The 18,922-nt window shown below is 48.9% G+C and overlaps 1 protein-coding gene across 6 annotated transcripts in view; it reads right to left on the minus strand.

Moving 5' to 3' along the window:
- The window catches only part of ANKS1A (ankyrin repeat and sterile alpha motif domain containing 1A), a 176,500-nt gene that overhangs the window by 67,500 nt on the left and 90,078 nt on the right, over window positions 1–18,922 (minus strand). For all 6 annotated transcript variants that reach the window (XM_070418724.1, XM_070418723.1, XM_070418727.1 and 3 more), the window contains 2 exons: window positions 16,707–16,799; window positions 11,623–11,746 (listed from right to left, as the gene is read on the minus strand). In XM_070418724.1, coding sequence (XP_070274825.1) covers window positions 11,623–11,746; window positions 16,707–16,799 — 217 coding nt within the window. The remainder of the gene's footprint in view (window positions 1–11,622; window positions 11,747–16,706; window positions 16,800–18,922) is intronic.

Consider the following 18,922-nt stretch of genomic DNA (forward strand, 5'->3'; position numbering starts at 1 on the left):
AAGAGGAAGAATTTCTGAGGGTCATAGTCCCATTAGAGAAACCACAATCCACCAATACTGTATGGAGCATAAGAAATCACCAGAGAGGACCCTGAGGCCTGACTGGCACCCCCGTGCTCTCGCCTTTGGAATTACAAGGCTCCCACCCTCCTCCCACCTGCCCCGGCACTCCTCACAGCCTGGCTTCTGGGGGAGAACAGAAGGGAGCAGGGCGTGCAGAGGCCCGCTTCCTCGCGCTCACCCTCATAAGCCAAGGCCAGCTGCTCCGAGGAACAGGACATTCCAACCTGCTAATCCCCAGCCCCTTCAACTGGCCATCATAATTCACTTTCCTGCACGCCATGAGCTGCTGAAGCAAGGGGTCTGCCGGGCTGCACGTAATTACTGTGATGATCCCTGGGGACCTCAAGGGCTTTGGAATAATAACATTTTAACATTTACACATTCTTAGTCACCCCTGCCCATTTAAATTAGGATGAAAAATGGGACTCATGGGAGGACTCTCTAAGTCAAATCAATCCCCAGACCCAGAGGAGGAAGCTGGGGTTCTCCCCTTTCCCAGACTGCTCCGCTCTGTCCCATTAGGTTACCCCACTTTCCCCAGAGGGGAGCTGCTGACTAGGTCATGCAGACATCGGCTGGACATTGCATCTGAGCAGACAAGTAGACTGAGGTTACTCTGGTCCGTGGCAACCAGAGAAACAGAAGGGGAGGCCCCAGCTGCACCAGCCCTGCGGCTTTTCCTCTCTGGGTCTTTTTCAAAAATGAGCGGCTGGGCTGCATTCTAGGGCTTGAGAAGCATGGCTTGAACCTGTGCTTAGACGACCCACGTTCCTCCCAGCTCCTGCTGTTAAGAATGTGAGCAGCAGAGCAGAGATCTGGGTGAAATGACTTAACCTCATGGCTAAAGAGGCTTTGGATCCAGCCAACCAGGGCTTAAGGCCCAGCTCTAACACCTAACTTCTTCCTCATCTACTTAACTGGGGTAAAAATAGCCCCTCCCAGAAGGTCTGTCTGGATATTTGATGATCTGAGCGTGTAAACGAACTCAGCACGTGGCTGGCCCATAAGAAGCATTCAGAAAACGGAAGCTGCCTTCCTATCATCCTCTTCCATCTACAGCCATTCCCTGCTCTCCATGTGGACACTGCACGCAGAGACTGCGTGCCTTTCTCCCGACTCTGCCAAGAGCCAGGTATCTCCTGAGTGGCCCTGTAAACAGGAATAAAACTCAGGCGCCAGGGCAGGCCCAGTAGTCTTGCAAGTTTGGTTCAAGGTGACATGTCACAGTGGCCAGGGGCCTTGCCACCCTCAGCAGCACCCTCAATACAGCACTGCTCTGGGGCCCATCGACTTGTCCCGATGCCCTCACATCCCCGCCATGTCCCTCAGTACCTCCTGAGCCTATACACTGCCTGCTGTTGGACCTCTGGCTCCTCAAACTGCCCTGGTTACCATATTTTTCCATGTATAAGACGCTATTTTTTTTTCTAAAATTGTTAGACTTAAAACCGAGGGACAGCCGAGGAGGGAGCCATGGGTGCCTAGCTGCCCATACCTTGTCAAACAGGCTTCCTCCAATCACAAGCCTTATTGTTATTGACGTCAGCTGATGCCATAATTGGAGGTGGAGGTAGAGAGTGCGCAGATGCAACAGGGACCTGAGCCCATAAAGATGTCAAAAAATAAAAAGATAAATACCGGTAATCGATTGTCTTACTCTGCAAAATTCAAACTGAATGCAATCAGCTATGCAAAAGAGCATGGAAACAGAGCTGCAGAGAGACAGTTTGGACCTCCTCCCACCGAGTGTGTGATCAGACAGTGGAGAAAACAGGAAGAGCAACTCCTTAAGATGCCAAAAAATAAGGCCGTAAGAGGAAAACCAGCAAAATATTTAAAACATTGATTTCCTAATTTTGGGTTGGAAAAGTGGGGGGCGTCTTATACGTGGGGGCATCTTATACACGGAAAAATACGGTAACCCGCCAGCTCCGGGGATGTGCGACCAGCGTGACATCTGTGCCTGATTTAACAGCACACTCGCCACTCCGCTCCCTTGATCTCCTGCCAGTTCCGACATGGGCATGCACAGCCATGTGCTTCCTCCTCTCCGGTTGCTGGAATGTTGAGCCGAATACTCAAGAAACAACTGACTGCGTCCTCTACCCATTCCTCTAGCTCAGCTGCTTCCAATCGCTTCAATGTACTAGGAGCTAGTGATTCTGTGCTAAGTAATGTTTTTTAATCACCACGGCATCCATGAGGTAAGAATTTGTATTCCTATTTTACATGTAGAAAATGAGGCTTAAAGAGGTTAAATGACTCCTCAAAGTCATCAGCCAATGAGCGGCAAAGCAAGAATCCAAGCCAGCCATCCTTTTGCTCATCTCCTGAGAACTGTGATATCTCCTTAAGATCGATTCCTCACCTCTTCCACTTTTCAAACTGTCATCTTTCCCACAGCACCTATACATACGCCTGGAAGATAGTCACGAATTTCCTGAGGAGACTTAGATCAAACTTCCTGAACCACTCTACGTCCAAACATGGGGATGATTTCATCGCTTCCCACCTGCCTCAGGGAAGCATTTCCCTGTCTGGGATTTACTAATGTCCTCCTAATCGCCTAACCCTTTTTCTAAACTTCACCTGTCCAGCCTTTTCTGCATCACCTGGCACTAATAACTGTTTGCCCCCTTCTTCCTGGGTTACAGGAATTTTTAGATTGGTTCACAGCCACCTAGAATGAAGACTACATTTCCCATCTTCACTGTAGTCAAGTGTAGCCACATGACCAAGTTCTGGCCAATCTACATATATAAAACCCTAATATGCAAATAGACTGAATGGTGGAACAACTAAACAACCAGTTGCTATGATGTGCGCTGACCACCAGGAGCCGCGCGCAGAACATGGTGGGTGTCGGCAGCAGGCGGCAGAGCGTGGACATGGTGGGCATCAGCCGTGGCAGGATGGTGAAGCATGTGAGCAGGGGCACCAGACCAAGGCAGGGTGCCGGTTGCTGTCATCAGGGCGAGCCTCTGGTGGTTACTGAAAATTCTTTGCTTCTATGCGCCATGGTCCATGCCAGGTGCTTGCACCTGCTGCTGGCACCCGGCACCGCCCCGATCGCCCCTCAGGGCTTCTCCACCTCCCCCTGCTCCTGAGAGGCAATTGGGGCCAGCAGCCACTTCTCGCACCCGCTGCCGGCAACGGTGCCACCGCTCACACCCACTGCCAGCGACGACCCCACTCGTACCTACAGCTGGCGCTGGAGCCACCGCTCACACCCACTACAGGGACCCTGATCGCTCAATGCTGTCAGCAGGTGCGAGTGGCGGCTGCTGGTCCCAATCACCCCTGAGGGCTTCTCCACTTCTCCCTGCTCCTGAGGGGTGATCGGGGCAGCAACCGCCGCTCGCACCCACTGATGACACCTGCCCCTCACACCCGCTGCTGGTGTCAGCCCCAATCGCTCTGCACCATCAGCGGGTACGAGCGGGTCTGGTGCTGCCAGCGCGTGGGAGCTGCAGCGGCAGGAGCAGGGTTGCCGGGAGACTGGGACTGAAGGCCAAGGTGGGAGGGGCTAGGCAGGGGCCCGGAGAATGGGCCGAGACCCACCCCTGTGCCCACCACAGCTCTCGGCCCACAGTTCCTTTCAAGGTGCACAAATTCGTGCACTGGGCCCCTAGTAGGTTATAAGTGAAAGTGGTCTGTGCAACTTTTGAGAACGGTCTTCAACACGTGCCCTCTTCTCCCCCTTCTTCCTTCCTGTGCTGACAGCTTGAGTAGTCATCCTGAACCAGGAAATGGCAGAAGGAAGCTGGATCCTTGACCTTCATGAACTAGCCCGGACTCCTTACCTCTGGACTTCGACCTTGTTTAAGCCCGTTAATTGGTTTCCATCACATCCAGCCTTGGCTTCAAAGACACTGCCTGATCCTGGTTACTCTTAAGTTTCTTCCCCTTGTGCCTCTTACTAGATCTATTCTTGACTTCTTCAATCTCTCTAGTGTTCTCCTCTACAATTGATTATCCTTTATGTTAACTATCACCACAACTTGATGACTCATGAACATATCTGTTTTTCTAATCTTTACATCTCTCTTGAACATTGTACCCACATTTCTAAGTGTTTATGGAGTATCTTTACCGGGATATTCTCCTGGAACCTTAAACACCTAAAACTTATATTCAAAATTGAACTTAACATCTTTCCTCAAACATGTCCTTCCTTCCATCCCCTATTTCTATTGGTTGCACAGTGCCATCCCCATGAACCAGGCTCAAAACCTCAGCATCATCCTCAAGACCCTCTCCTCCTCATTCTTCCACATTTCACTGTAAGGTCCTCCTCAATATCTCTGTCACCTATGCCCCCCATCGATCACTTCCTACTGTCCCCTAATTTGGGCTCTAGTTTCCTGTAAGAGATTCCTTGAAGACTCCTGACTTCAGGTTATTCCTGCCTCCAGTCTCTCCCTCCTGCAATCTAAGACCCACAATTATTCAAACTTAAAGAATGGCTTCTTCCCTGTCGCCTCATGCAAACGTTTCCACAACACGGCACTGTTTTTGGAATAAAGGCTGACATCAGAGATCCAATACTCCATGGCCAGTTCTTCGTTCCAGCCAAACTGATTCTTACCGTTTGCCAAACATGTGCTCTATCATCTGCCACCATCGTACTGCTGTTTATGCCACGCCCTCTGCCTGGAATGCACGCTCCTTCCTCCTGACTTCCGCCTATCAAGCAGAACTCTCGATTCGGGGGTTCAGCTCAAACACCACCTCTTTTATAAAGCCATTCCTGATCTCTTACAATGACACAATCTATCCCTCTTTTGAACTCTAAAATTACTTTTAGACCACTTTAACATACTCTGCCTTTTATGATTATTTTACATATGTCTCATGTATCCATATGTAAATAAATGGCTGTCATGCCCGGCCGGCATGGCTCAGTGTTTGAGCGTCAACCTATGAACCAGCAGGTCATGGTTCAATTCCTGGTCAGGGCACATGCCTGGGTTGGGGGGGGGGGGGGGGGGAGGGTCGATTCCCAGTGTGGGGTGTGCAGGAGGCAGCCAATCAATGATTCTCTCTCATCATTGATGTTTCTAGCTCTCTCTCCCCCTCCCTTCCTCTCTGAAATCAATAAAACTATATTTAAGAATTTAATAAATGGCTGTCGATACATTTGGTGGAGGAAAATATACATGTGTAGTTCACAGGCTTGGGCTTGTTTGAAAATGGAGAGAAAGGTGGACAATCCCAACTCAGAAGTATAAACGGAAAGAACAAGACCGTTTTCCAGCGGGGCCTCTGGCAGGAGCTCCTTAATGCAAGAAGGTGAGAGAAGGGAAGCTGCTGGAAATAGGGCGTCACTATGAAACTGTCATTTACGTTTTTTGCCTTTTGGCAAAGCACCCAAACTTACGCCCTGGAATCTACCAGGAAAAGCTAGCCTGGACTCTGAGGTAAAAATGGTGAACTGCACACAGGCATCTATCCTGAAGTCAGATGGAAGCACACTGAGAATCCCAAGCTGGCCAAGGGGAAAGCCAGGCCTTACACCGCAGTCCTGGGAGTAGAGGAAGAAGCTAAAGTAAGTTTTCTTCCCCTTCCCTTCATGAGGATAAAGGTCGTTATCCTCGTACACAAACCTCACACAGACCTAAATGCACAGCTCTCAGGAGTACTGACTTAATTAATTGCACCGAAGGCGCCTCAGCCATGTAGCTGCGTGCCAATGAGCCCACGCGTGTGGCCGTCTTCGGGTGATCACCCATCGTGGTGCTGAGCTAAGGGGACCTAGTGCTGCCGAAAAGCACACAGAGAGCGACTTGCAGAGCTCCCGGCCACTTTCCCTCTTGCTATCAAACCTGTCCACGGTCTCCCTGAGCAGCAGTGTGGCCAGCATGTCCAGCTGGCAAAGAGTTAAACACTGAAGAGAAATCAATGACGAGGCTACAGGAAACAGGAAGCACTGTTCTCAGTTACGCTGGCCCCGAACAATGGCTTCAGAAGACTTCCCCCACATCTGAAGCAATTTCAGCAGCAGAGGAATACCCCGCTGGATGAAATGATCACAAAACCACCTGGCCCGATGCCTGTCTTGGGGGATGAGTTTTCTGCCTCTTGGATCCCGATGGAGCTTTCTACTCCTGTCGGTTTTGTCACACCTACAGACACAGATGGCGTGTCTGGTGGAGTTCTCACTGTGAAGGGCTGTCCTGCACAGTGTAAGATGCTTAGCATTCCTGGTCACAGCAACGAAATGCCAGCGGAACCCCACCTCAGCCCGTCGTGGTGCCAGGCACTCTCCCCGAGCATCCACCCTAGGGGACGGTAGCAACAGTAACTAACCACGTAAAACTTATTTCTATCAATTCCCTTATTATTTTTATTATTTGTGTTTTGGAAAAGTACTTTAAAGATTTACTGTATAGTTTTAAACTATTTATATGTAGGCTTCTGCACACTCTTACATTAATGTAAAACATTTACACAGTATTACTTTTTAAAATGTCTGAATTGTGCTTATATATATTCTTTGTATTATTCTAATGTGTTTTTTATTTTTCTTTTCTTGATCAGAATTGTCAGATATCTTTTAAACTAGAAACAAGTTTTCATTGTAATGATCAAGCCTATTGCTTTGTTTTTTCACTTTATTAATTCTGCTTTTATTTTTTCTTTATGTAACTCAAGTGTAATGTGCATACCATAAAGTATGTGAAGTAAATGATCTGCTTTACCTTTATTAATTACTCTCTGCTACTTTCTCTTGGTTAAGTTTTAGTCTTTCTCGTTTCTTAACTAATAAATTTAAGGGTATAAACTTTCCTCTGAGTATCACTTCGGCAAAATATTATCAGTATTTATATGAAATGTTTCCACCTCTAATAATTTCTACGTAGTAAAATCGAGAGAAAAAAATTGGCAACTCGCAGACCAAATATAGAACACTAATCGACAAGATGCTCAAGTTCACTAATTATGCAAATACCAATTTCAAAACACACTCCTTGCTTCTCATGGTGAAAAACATTAGAGGAATACTGTGCCGGTGAAGGCGGGGAAGCGAGTGAGCTCACTCACCACTGAAGGAGTTCATTTAGCTCCACCAACAGACCCCGACGTGCACTTACCCTGGCTGACTAGTCCCCTTTCTACCAGTCCCTTAAGAAACAGTCTTATCGGCATGTAAGGATGTGTGTATGGAATGTCCACAGCAGCATAATTTATCACAGAGAAATACTGGAGGCAACTGAACCATCCATCATGGCGAATGGGAAAATGAGTCATGGGGTATTTAACCATTAAAAAAGAAAAAGGTAGATTTCTAAGAACTAAGACAAAATTGTACCCATAATCTATAAACAAGGTAAAAACAAAACAAAACCAAAAAACCAAGTTTGCAAAATAGTTTGTAAAATATGATCCCCATTTTAGGTCGGAAACACATGAAACAATCTCACACAGATGCTTTTGTGTAAAAATAGCCAATGGCCCGGAGCACACACCACACATTCCCACTGCGGTCGCCTCTGGCAACTGTGAGCAGCAGGGAGGCGAGGAGAATCTGAACATTTTATTTGTATTCACTTCTGTATTTTTTCAAACTTTTTTCCAGTGTGCTAATACAAATGTGATGATTTTAAAAAATCTCACATCCCACCCCTCACACTGTAGTTTCTTGGAAGTCTGAAAGCTCTGGTAGTCTCATTAACATGACCTTTTGAAAACTGGTATTTTAATTCATAAAAGCTGCCTAAGATCCTGACGTTAGTGGGAAATGACTTGCCTCACTTTTACCATCCCCAGTGGGCATTCTTTCCAGGCTCCTGAGTAACTGGTAGAGTCCGTTTTCATATTCAGTGTTGGATCCCAGCAGCTAGCCTGGAGGCAGGCACGCCCCTCGCTGTGGCTCAGTTAACCCTGCGCCCGGGCCACCCACTCCCACGGTAGCCGCACTGCAGGGCTGGACGAGGCCCGAGCACGGCAGGACTACATGTGAGGCTGCAGTTCTCCTTGGCGGCGAGTTCCCTTCCTAATCCGAGGTCTCTCGCTCTGGAGAAAGCACATCCCTACCCAGGGCACCTGGCAGCCAAGCAGACTGGCCCCCTCTTTAAAGTTCACCGACTTTCCCTTTTTCTTCCTTCCAAAGGCTGAGCCCACTACCTTGTCAGAGTTCTAGACCAAGACTTTGGAAGCGAGAAAGAATTGTCCTGGCCAATGTTGCCCAGTAGTTAAACTAAAGGGTCTCAGTTTGATTCCTGATCAAGGGCATGTACCTGGGTTGTGGCCCTGCCCCCAATAGGGGTGCATGCAGGAGGCAACCAATCAATGTGTTTCACTCTCCTCTCTCTCTCTGAAAAAGCAATGGAAAAAATACCCTCTGGTGAGATTTAACAAAAAGGAAAGAAGGGAAGGAGGGAGGGAGGGAGAGAGGGAGAATTAGAATCCTCCCCCTTCATGATGCTAATAATTCTTCCCCCACCAAGAACTGTTTTCAAACACACATTCCATTAATTACTTGTTCTCTAAGGTGTGGACGAAAGGGGCCACATGCTGACCTGACAAGCTCAGGAGAGGCCTGCATAGTGGTCTTGCAAACTCGGAGACCTAAAGTCACCACAAAGGATGGTCTGAAATTAAACTTTAACTAAAAGCAGTTTTGGTGGGCAGTGACGTCGTAGGCCAGTATCTTCCCTGACAAGGTCAACCTTTACCTTAACTGAGCCTACCTGTCTTTTTGCATCTATGATAACATTCCCTTGAAATGTCTGGGTAACTTGTGACTTCCCTTTATCTGGAGCCCCTGGGGCACAATCAAATGTGTTGGGCTCCAGGACAGGTACCATAAATTCCTTCATCATCATGTTAATTGTTCCTGCACCCACCTAAGTATGTGTCCATCATTTTACTTTTTATCCAATCCCAGGTGTTTCCCTGCTTTGCTTATCCCTCCTCCTGAATCTGTCACCAATGAATTTCATGTAACCCACCTATGTTCCTCCTTTGATTGCAATGTATAAATACAGATGTAACCCCGCCATTGTCCCGAGCACTATCTCAATTCATTGAGGTTCTGCTTCCCGGCATATGTCGACAGTTTGGCTCAAATAAACTCACAAAAATTCTTTACAGGTTTCAATGGTTTTTTTATGTTAACAAAGGGTCAATTTCCGTATGGATTTATTATTAAACAACCAGAGAAGGCATCGGTGCTCAACTCCACTCTCTAAATGTTTTAATTAAAAATCTACCACATGACCGGAAGACTCAATACATTAAGATATCAATTCTCCCCTAAGTGCTATATAGATTCAACATAATCTCAACAAAAATTCCAGCAGGACCCTGTAGAAATCAACAAGCTGATTCTAAATTTTTGAATGGGAAGCTAAAGGAACTAGAATATCTTAAATAATTCTGAGAAAGAGTAACAAAGAGGCAAAGGTAATTCCATGGAGAAAGGAGAGTCTTTTCAACAAATCTGGGCAAACAATTGGACGTCCCTATGAACAACCTATGCTCTTCAAAAGACACCGTTCAGGGAATAAAAAGATAAATCACAGACCAGGGGAAAATCACAGAACCGATAAAGAACTTTTGTCCAAAAAAATGTATAAAGAAAACTGACAATTCAGTAACGGAAAAAAACAGAAAAAAACATTTTTTTTAAATGTGCAAAAGATTTGAGCACTTTTTTAGATATAAGGATGATAATTACATTCACAGACACTCAAAGATCATTAGCCTTTAGGGAAACGCAAATTAAATCCACAATGAAATACCACTAAACACCTATTAGAACAGCTAAACAAGCTTTTAACCTGACAATGTTAAACACTGGGGAAGATATGTAACATCTACTTGATGGGAATGCAAAATGGTACAGTCTCCCTGGAAAATGAATTGGCAGTTTCTTATAAACGTAAACATATATTTACCTAGGACCCAGCCATGACAATCCTAGTGTTTATCCAAGAGAAATAAAACCTACGTTAACACAAAAAGCTGTATGTAAATATTCATAATAGCTTTCTTTGTTATTTCCCCCAAACTGTAACTGAAGCAAATGTCGTTCAACTAGAGAAGGGATAAACTGTGGTACAAAGGAATACTACTCAGCAATGAAAAGGCACAAGTACGAATATATGCAACAACATGGATGAATCGCTATGAATCCTGCTGAGAGGGCCAGACTCAAAGGATACATACTGTGTGATTCCATTTATGTGACATTCTAGAAAATGGAAAATTATGGGGAAAGATATCAGAGTGGGGACTGCCAGGCATAAGGGAAGGGTGCAGGAGTGACTATGAAGGGACACAGACGTTTTTGCTGTGATGAAACTGTTCTACATCTTGATTATGGTAGCAGTTACGTGACTATATCTGTCAAAACTTACAAAGCTACCCACAAAAGGATGAATTTTACTATGTCTAAATGATAATCTTTTTTAAAAAAGCTCCAAATGGAAACCAAATAAACAAAGCAAAATTAAAAACCCCACAGAGTTTCTGCAAGCCAGAGAGAAACCTTTTAAACAGGACCTTTATTTTATTTTTAATATATTTTTATTGGTTTCAGAGAGGCAGGGAGAGGGAAAGAGAGATAGAAACATCAATGATGAGAGAGAATCATGGATCGGCTGCCTCCTGCACACCCCCTACTGGGGATTGAGCCTGCAACCTGGGCATGTGCCCTTGACTGGAATTGAACCCAGGATCCTTCAGTCCCCAGGCCAATGCTCTATCCACTGAGCCAAACCGACTAGGGCTAAACGGGACCTTTAAAATTAAGATCCACAATGTCACCCACATAGGCACATGTCCTCTTTGCCTCCCCCACTTTCTGACAAGCCTAGCAAAGGGAACTTCTAAAGAAACCCTCGAATCCCCCATTCTTACCTGAACCATGGGCTGTCCTACGATGGGAAGGAGACACAAATGCTACCCCGTGACGGGCCTCTCCCTGCAAGCGGCAGAGAGCAGAGGAGAGGCGCCGAGCGCCCTGCCTGCCTGCCTGCAGGGAAGTGCCCGCCCTTCCTGCTCCTCAGGAGGCGGTCACAGGCTGCCGGGCAGGGCGCACTCACCTCTGTCACCGTGCCTGTGTCCACAGGCCTGGCTGGGTCCCGGCCCGCAGCACTCACTCCCTCACAGAGGAGGCTGAATTTGCAGTGGCAATGAAAGTAGGCCAAGGCGACAGAGCACTCCAGTTACCTGGTGGCAGCCAATCACGGCCCCCCAGGGTGCCTCAATCTGAGGTCAGGACTCAAAGCTGCGTCTGTGCTGTCAGCCTGGACCCAAAGGGACTGACTTGCTGGACTTGTTTTTCCACAGCATTAACCTGAGGGTTTATGACTTGAGACCCCAAATCAATCCCGGCCACCACACCTGGCCCACCTAACCCTCCCCTTGCTCCGTGCGCGGAGAGGTGGCAAGCAGACTCCCACCCCTGTGCTGACAAGGGAAGGATCGCACCACCCCCACCACCCCCCCCCGCAAGGCTGCAGAAACAGCATCCCCGCCTTCCATCGTGGCACAAACTGTACGAACCCCTTTAGCGTTATTTCTGCTGGCGGGAGGCGGGGTTATTTGTACCTTTTGTTTTTCTGTCCACTGCTGGCAGCTTCTTTGTTTCCGCCCTTAACAGCAGCTCATACGGATGCTCCTCCTCCTCCTCCCTGGCTGTGCTCTCCTGAACCCGAGTTCGCATGGCCGAGACCTAAGAGAGAAAACACCCAGACTTTTCATGCCAGTGGCTACAGCCCCAGCAGGTTATGCTGAACAAATCTGAGATTACTGGTTCCTTTTTTACCTGAGAGGATTGGGGGGGGGGGGGGGAAAGGTCAAGGATTCAAGCGTCCCATGGGTCACCACTGCTTCTGTGGATATGCACCGGGACCTCATATGGCAATGGCCTTTGATTAAAACACTCCCCTTTCCTTACTACACTGTATCTTTCAAAAAACCATAAAAAAAATCCAAGATGGCCCTCCCCCATTTCCACTGTGATCTGCACAATCTCTTTTCGTGGCTACTTCCCAGCGGAGCATGAAGGCCTTCTTTCTCCAGATCTCTGCTAACAGGCACAGGGACCACCTGAGGCTGGAGTCCTACCACGTCTGCTGTGGGACTGACATTCACAGGGACAAAGTGCTCTGTGAGTCCTCTATTTCTGTAGCCTTTCTTCACAGGTCCTCAAAGCCAGCTTCCACAGCATTTATGGTAACTAGAGGCTCGGTGCACAAAATTTGTGCACGGATAGGGTCCCTAGGCCTGGCCAATTGGGGCCTTCTGGCTGCCCCCTGGTGGCCAACGCACGTCATAGGGAGCAATCGAATGCGCAGTCTCCTGGTCAAACTCTCGGTCTCCCAGTCGAACTCCCGAGGGGACACTTTGCATATTAGCCTTTTATATATATAGAAGACATTTTAAATGAATTCCAGCCATCTTTGTTCTGAAAACAGTTGAGTGGTGAAGCAGTAGTGGTTCAGTGGAGGAAAGGCAGCTCTGTCAACTGAGAAAGCCCCAGACCAGGCAGCTACGGGCCTGATGCAGGAATTGGACCAGAGCTGCTCCTGCACTGCCAACTGGCTCCCTCAGCAGAGGGCCAGGGGCCACAGTTGTGGGGCCAGAGCAGCGAAGCTCGATCAGAGCCAGAAACACCAGGATTAGTGCTACGACCGCCCAGTGGAGAGAAGGAGACCTGGCTTCAGAGGGTAATTCTGGCTCATCTGTCCTAAGAATCCAACAGTTTCACAGGCACATTACGAATGGTCGAGCGTATAGTAGCTCTCAGGAGAGCAAACCACAGCACAGTCTCCTGTTGAGCAGCCTCTCTAGCACAAGCGCACACTGTGAACGAGGGGGAGGAGGGCTCCCCGCCCACCGGACAAACAGTGGTTCCTCACCAGTGAGGTTCTCTGACCAACAGAACCCTCCTGCACTGCCATGCGGCACAGCTCACCACACGGACGCGGGTGTGTGATTCATCTCGGTTTTGCTTGCCGGAGGCACAGCTCTCCGGGTTCCGCCTAAGGAGACGGCAAGGATCCCGCAGCCTCAGAGAAATGAGCCGGCCCCTGGATGGTAACAAGGCCGCCACTCGCCCCTCGAGAGCCTGACCAGAGCTCCTAACCAAGGCTGTGGGAGGCACAGCAGGAGCCTCCTTACCAAAGCCACCTGGAAGCCAGAAGCTATTTCATCACAAGAGCCATTTGCCTGTTACTTATTCCTCTGCTTCTTCCCAGGAACACAATTAAGGGAAAAAAGAGGGGCCATTAAGCAGTTCATTCAAGGTCAACTTAATACCACAGGCTGCGCAGACAGGAATCTGCGTCCGGGGTGTACACCCACCCCCACAGGGTGGCAGAGGCTGGACGCTGACTCTGAGTGTCCTGCAGGGCGAGGGCTCTCATGCACCCCGGCCTGCCCCTGAGAAGGACCCGCCCCTGCCGTCACAGCTAGAGAGCACCTGGTCCAGCTCGTTCATTCTGCAGAATCCGAAATCCAGTCCCCAGAGAGGTCTAGGGACTTGCCGGGGTTCCACAGAGAGCTCCCAGCAGAGCCGGGCCATAAGACCCACCCCTCTGACTCTGGACCAAGCTGGCCCCTTTTCCCGGGAGGTCTGATGTCTCCGTCCAGTTTGGAACGCATCCCCCTCAGATGCCTGAGAGCCCCCACTCATACCAGACAACTGGCAGGGTGAGAAGTTTGCTTCGTCCTGACCCCTGCCAGCTCCGGGACTAACATCTCACAAGAAAGCAATAAACCGCTTCCCAGTGCCCACTCAGGAAGCCCTGTGTCCCGGCGAGTATGGCAGAAACTGATTTCCACCTGAAAGGTGTCTGCCCTTCACTAAATTACTACTTAATCTTCTCCCCCTTCTTCCAGGGCTGGCAATAAATCAAAGCCAGAAGCCACACAACCGCACCCGTTCTCCGCTCTGCAGAAAACAACATTCCTGCTGCGGAGAAATGCTACTACCACCAAACTGGCCAATGGGACAGCCAGCTGGGCTGCGGGCAGCTTTCTGGGAAGAGACACCATAGCAGCTGCCACTTCCATGACGCTCAGCACATCTGAGCCCAGAGACGTGCACGGTCAGCCCGGTGCAGCTGGCAGCCCACCCGGTGGGCAGACACATCAATGTGGCGTGCACGCGCACAGGTGCGTGTGTTTAAAGGAGCAGTGCTCTGACGAGCTCTCCCGAAGCCAGGTATGCTCAGCATCCCTTAAAGGCTCCCATGGGTCACCTGACAATGACAAGCCAGGACACAAACACTGGGGAAGACTGCTGGCCAAAAATGAAAGTCTAAACTTGGATGAAGTCACTGCCTCCTAGGACAGTGGCCGGCAAACTGCGGCTCGCGAGCCACATGCGGCTCTTTGGCCCCTTGCCTGTGGCCACGAAGTTTCAATCCCACTGTACGTGCGTGCCCGCACGTGGCATTTTGTGGAAGAGCCACACTCAAGGGGCCGCAGTTTGCCGACCACTGTCCTAGGAGATGAAGTTTAGGGTAGTAAAAATTTGAGTATAAAAATGGCCCTGGCTGGTTTGGCTCAGTGGATAATGTGTCAGCCTGCAGACCAAAGGGTCCCGGGTTCGATTCCAGTCAAGGGCATGTACCTCAGTTGCAGGCTCCTCCCCGGCCTGGGCCTTGATCGGGGCGCATCCAGGAGGCAACTAATGGATATGCTACTCTCACATCAATATTTCTCTCTGACTTTCCCTCTCTCTTCCACTCTAATATATTTTTATTGATTTCAGAGAGGAAGGGAGAGGGAGAGAGAGCTAGAAACATCAATGATGAGAACCATTGATTGGCTGCCTCCTGCACGCCCCACAATGAGGATCGAACCTGCAATCTGGGCATGTGCCCTGACCAGGAATCGAACCATGACCTCCCGGCTCATAGGTCAACACTCAACCACTGAGCCACGCCGGCTGGGCTCTCTGCCACTCTCTAAAAATCAATGGAAAAATATCCTCAAGTGAGGATAAAAAAAAAAGAAAAAAAAAAAGATTTAATAAATAAATAAATAACAGTGAAGACTAGAGTAAAACAAAAAAAAAGCCCACTTTTGGAGAAGACTATCCATTCTGATTAGAGCCAACAGGACCTTCCTTAATCACTAAAAGGCTAGTGACCCAGATGCATCACCTCTATATTCACACACTTGCCCATCACTGGGCAAGCCAGGCCGGACCCTCACGGCCTTCCGAGACGGACTCTGGTGGCCCAACGGACCCAACGTTCCAGGCTACCCTGAGCAAGTCCTAGGAGACATATGGCCGGAGTCTCCCATCCGGAGTCAGCGTGGAGGTTTCTCCCCACCTCTCGGCACTGCATTAGCGCCAAAGTGTCTGCTCTAGAAAGTCAGGAGAATAGAAAGTCCTGATTATCCGACACTTTAAGAGCCTCGCCCTTATCCTTGCGCCTTAGGAATTTCAATTCAAGTCCCTGTTACAGAGCCCCACCCCCAGCCGAATATGCTCTGGATCACCAGGCGTCTCCCTGTAGAGAGGGAGCAATGAGGCAAACCTCTACATGACAGCACACAGGCTGACTGCACGCACTCATGTCTGCTCCAGGGTATGATCACCCCAGAGGCTGTCACTGTAGAGACCCCTTAGTTGAGACATGCTAATGAGCATTTTGTAATTAAGGGAAAGAAATAAGGGCAGAATTTGTACGTAGCATAGCAATCACCTCCTATCTCCAACACTGACTCACATTCTTAAAAGGGCTTCCTTGCATTTATACGTTTCGTTAAACTAAAGCCATCCTTCTGGTTCTATACGTTCATATTAAACAAAAGAACCCATTTTTCTGGATGGTCCATGGCAATACTGTGAAAAAAAATTAATTCCTACTTCTAGGGATAAAGGAATGAGACCTGACTAGTCTATATTAGCTAAAATTTAAAATAAAGAAAACCAGGGCTTTGAATGAGCTACAAAATAAACTACTGATATTATGTAATATTTTAAATAAATACTCAATAAACATTCTCTAAATGGTAGGAAGAGCTACAAAATAAACTACTGATATTATGTAATATTTTAAATAAATACTCAATAAACATTCTCTAAATGGTAGGAAGAGTTAAAGGAACATTTTGAAGGTGAAAGATAAAGGAAAATATGATCTTCTTCATAAACCTAAGTGAGAAGATTCTCACATTCTGTCACATTCTGCCACATTCTCCACAATGGGCCTGGTGCAGACTCTTCACATGAAATGAAGAGAAAAAAAAATGCAAAAACAGAAGTAAGCCATTTGGGACAAATCATCAAAACCTACTCATGTGACACAGTCCAGGGAGCAGCGAGCAGGGGTACCCTAGATTTTATGACAAAAGACAACACACTGCAAAAGGTGCAAAAGCCAAAGTGCGATTGGTCAGCCAGCCCATCGGAGCCAGGAGACAACATGCTGCTCCCCTCGGCTCAGCTGGGCTCCCTCGGCGCTGGCTGGAGCAGTGGCTGGCCGCTAGGGGGCGCCATTAAAATTCTTTGCTTAGTACTTCAGAGTGAGTTTGAAAGGGCTTGTTCCACATTACTGATATACACAATTCAGGTCTGCTAATCCAAAGAGGCGATAAGAAACGAGAAAGCACAGTCATTAAGCACACACGGATGCACTTTCCAACAAATCGCACACACCCTGACCCTGTACCTCAGAAGCCGGCAGGGGAAAAAGCTTCCTGTCCGTGGGGTCTTCCTCCTCCTCGTCCGGCGGGGGCTTTGCTGGAGGCGGTGGCCGTTCCCTCTGCAGACAAGAAAAGAAGTCGTCCACAGTCTCTTTTTTTAAGTATCTAACTTCTTGGTTTACTCTTAGCTTAGCCCTTGGAAATGAAAATGACTTTGGTCAAGCACTTCCCTGCGAGACCAAAGTCAAGGTCTAGAATCTGTACAGGAAGACTCTGCACACAACACACTTCAGTTCTCACGCTCTTTGCTTTCTGATGTTTATACCGGAGATTATAAACACCTCTTTCCTATCCTGATCACAGTGAGAAATATCAGCACTGAAATCACAGACCTGCCTTGTCGGAACACGTCCGTCATGAGGCTGAGGCGTGAAACTCGAGGAAAATCCATGCTGCCTCCAGTGAAAGGAGGAGACAGCAAGGCCCAAAACTCAACTTGTCAAGGAGCTCTGACAACCCAGTCACTCGGGTCCATTCCTGCGCACGCTCCCACACCATCCTATTACGTATCATTAGCATAAGAAAACCCTATCTCAGCTCAGCCCTTTTAAAAAAATAGTCTTTCTCAGTTCTCTGCCCTAGAGCGGGGCTGGCAAACCTTTTCTTAAAGGGCCATAGAGTAAATATTTTGGGCTTTGCAGTCAGCTCTGCCGCTGTGGTACAAAGTGTTCCATTAAACTTTATTCGCCATCAGAGGCAGCTGTCTGTGGCCCTGGCGCGCCAGCCCTGCCCTGGAGCAAGACACTCGCTGGAGAGGGACCAGCGGGGTCACCGGCAGACAATTTCAGGAACACAGAGCGGTCTTCGGGGAAAGGACGCTGAAGAGCAGCTTGCCATTGTCCCGCGGGACTTTCAACATCCTTTCTACCCTAAGCTTGCTCATCAGTGTTCCACGGGGAAGGCAGTGCAGCCGGAACGGGAGCTGGCTGGCAGGCGAGTTCCCTGTGCGGCCAGATCAGGAGCATTAACGTCAGGGCGGAGGGGAGGCTGAGCCTGTGGGCCTCAGAGAGACCTGGAGGAAGGATGGTTCTCCTGTTTTAGGAGCTGCCAGAGATGGTTAGCATCTGGCACCCATGATCTCTCCACTGAAAGGTGCTCCAGCACTCGGTACTCCACCTCCACAATGAAAGGGCGAGGGCTAGGCCCTCCATCTTGCCTGTATCCTCCATGTTGGGGCCACGTGCGGCCTTCTTCCCGGAAGCCCAGGCCTCTGCTGGCCACGCCCGGGATTTTAAACTAACCAATGACAATCAAGGGAAGTACGCGCCATAGATATGACCACATCCTGTGTAACAAGACCCGGCTTGCGCCTGGCCAATCGGCAGAGCACAGTCCTTTCTCCTCCCCTTACTCCAACCCCCCCATATAACCGGTCTCTAGGCGGGGTTCGGGCTCTCTCGGCCACTCGGTTTGCCGTGGTGTCAGTGAGTCTGGTGGATGGAGAGCTCAAGCTAGCTTGAAATACAGATTCTTATGCTTTTGCATCGGATTGGCTGGCTCCCTGATGTGGTTTCTTGGGAATCTTGAAATCTGGGCATAACACACAACTCGGCCCTCCCACAGTCCTGGGACCAGCTGAGGCCCAGCGGCAACAACTTCACCGCAGGTTCACACATTCAAGCCAAATCAAGCAGTTCAGATGCGGTTTCCACTAAGTCCCATTCCCCACCCCTTTGCTCCAGAGGTGCCACCTTGGAAGGAAGGGATAGAAAAAGCAGCAGGCCCATAACCCACACTGTTACCCAACCTTGGAACACAGACAGCCGAGGAAAAACACAAAGAAACACAACAAAGACCCCCAAGGCTGTGCTTCCTGAAGGAGACGAGAAAGAGGTGAGCACCAGGGACACTGGCAGGAAAGGGAGGCATGATCCTTTTCCTAACGTCAAAGCGCTGGCCCGGGCCTGGGAGTACGGCGCTGACTTATACACGCCATCCCTGGTGCTTACAAGGCACAGAACAGGCGGGTGGCCGCAGTTAGTTCCCCAGAGCCAGGGAGGTAGCACATCCACAACATACTCCAATGAAAATGGCAGAGCACAGCACCCCAAATGCATCCGTTTCTACTTAGAAGGACCCTAGGAGGCTGGGTTTCTAGAGGAAGAGGGAACAAAGAGACTAAATCAGTAGCCAAGTCCCACAGGAACTTGGCTATCCAAAGCTTAAAGCCTCCAGCTCCCTC

Source organism: Myotis yumanensis, unplaced genomic scaffold (assembly GCF_028538775.1).
Source record: "Myotis yumanensis isolate MYYU_CA2020_CCGP unplaced genomic scaffold, mMyoYum1.0.hap1 SCAF_6, whole genome shotgun sequence".
Classification (NCBI taxonomy): Eukaryota; Metazoa; Chordata; class Mammalia; order Chiroptera; family Vespertilionidae; genus Myotis; species Myotis yumanensis.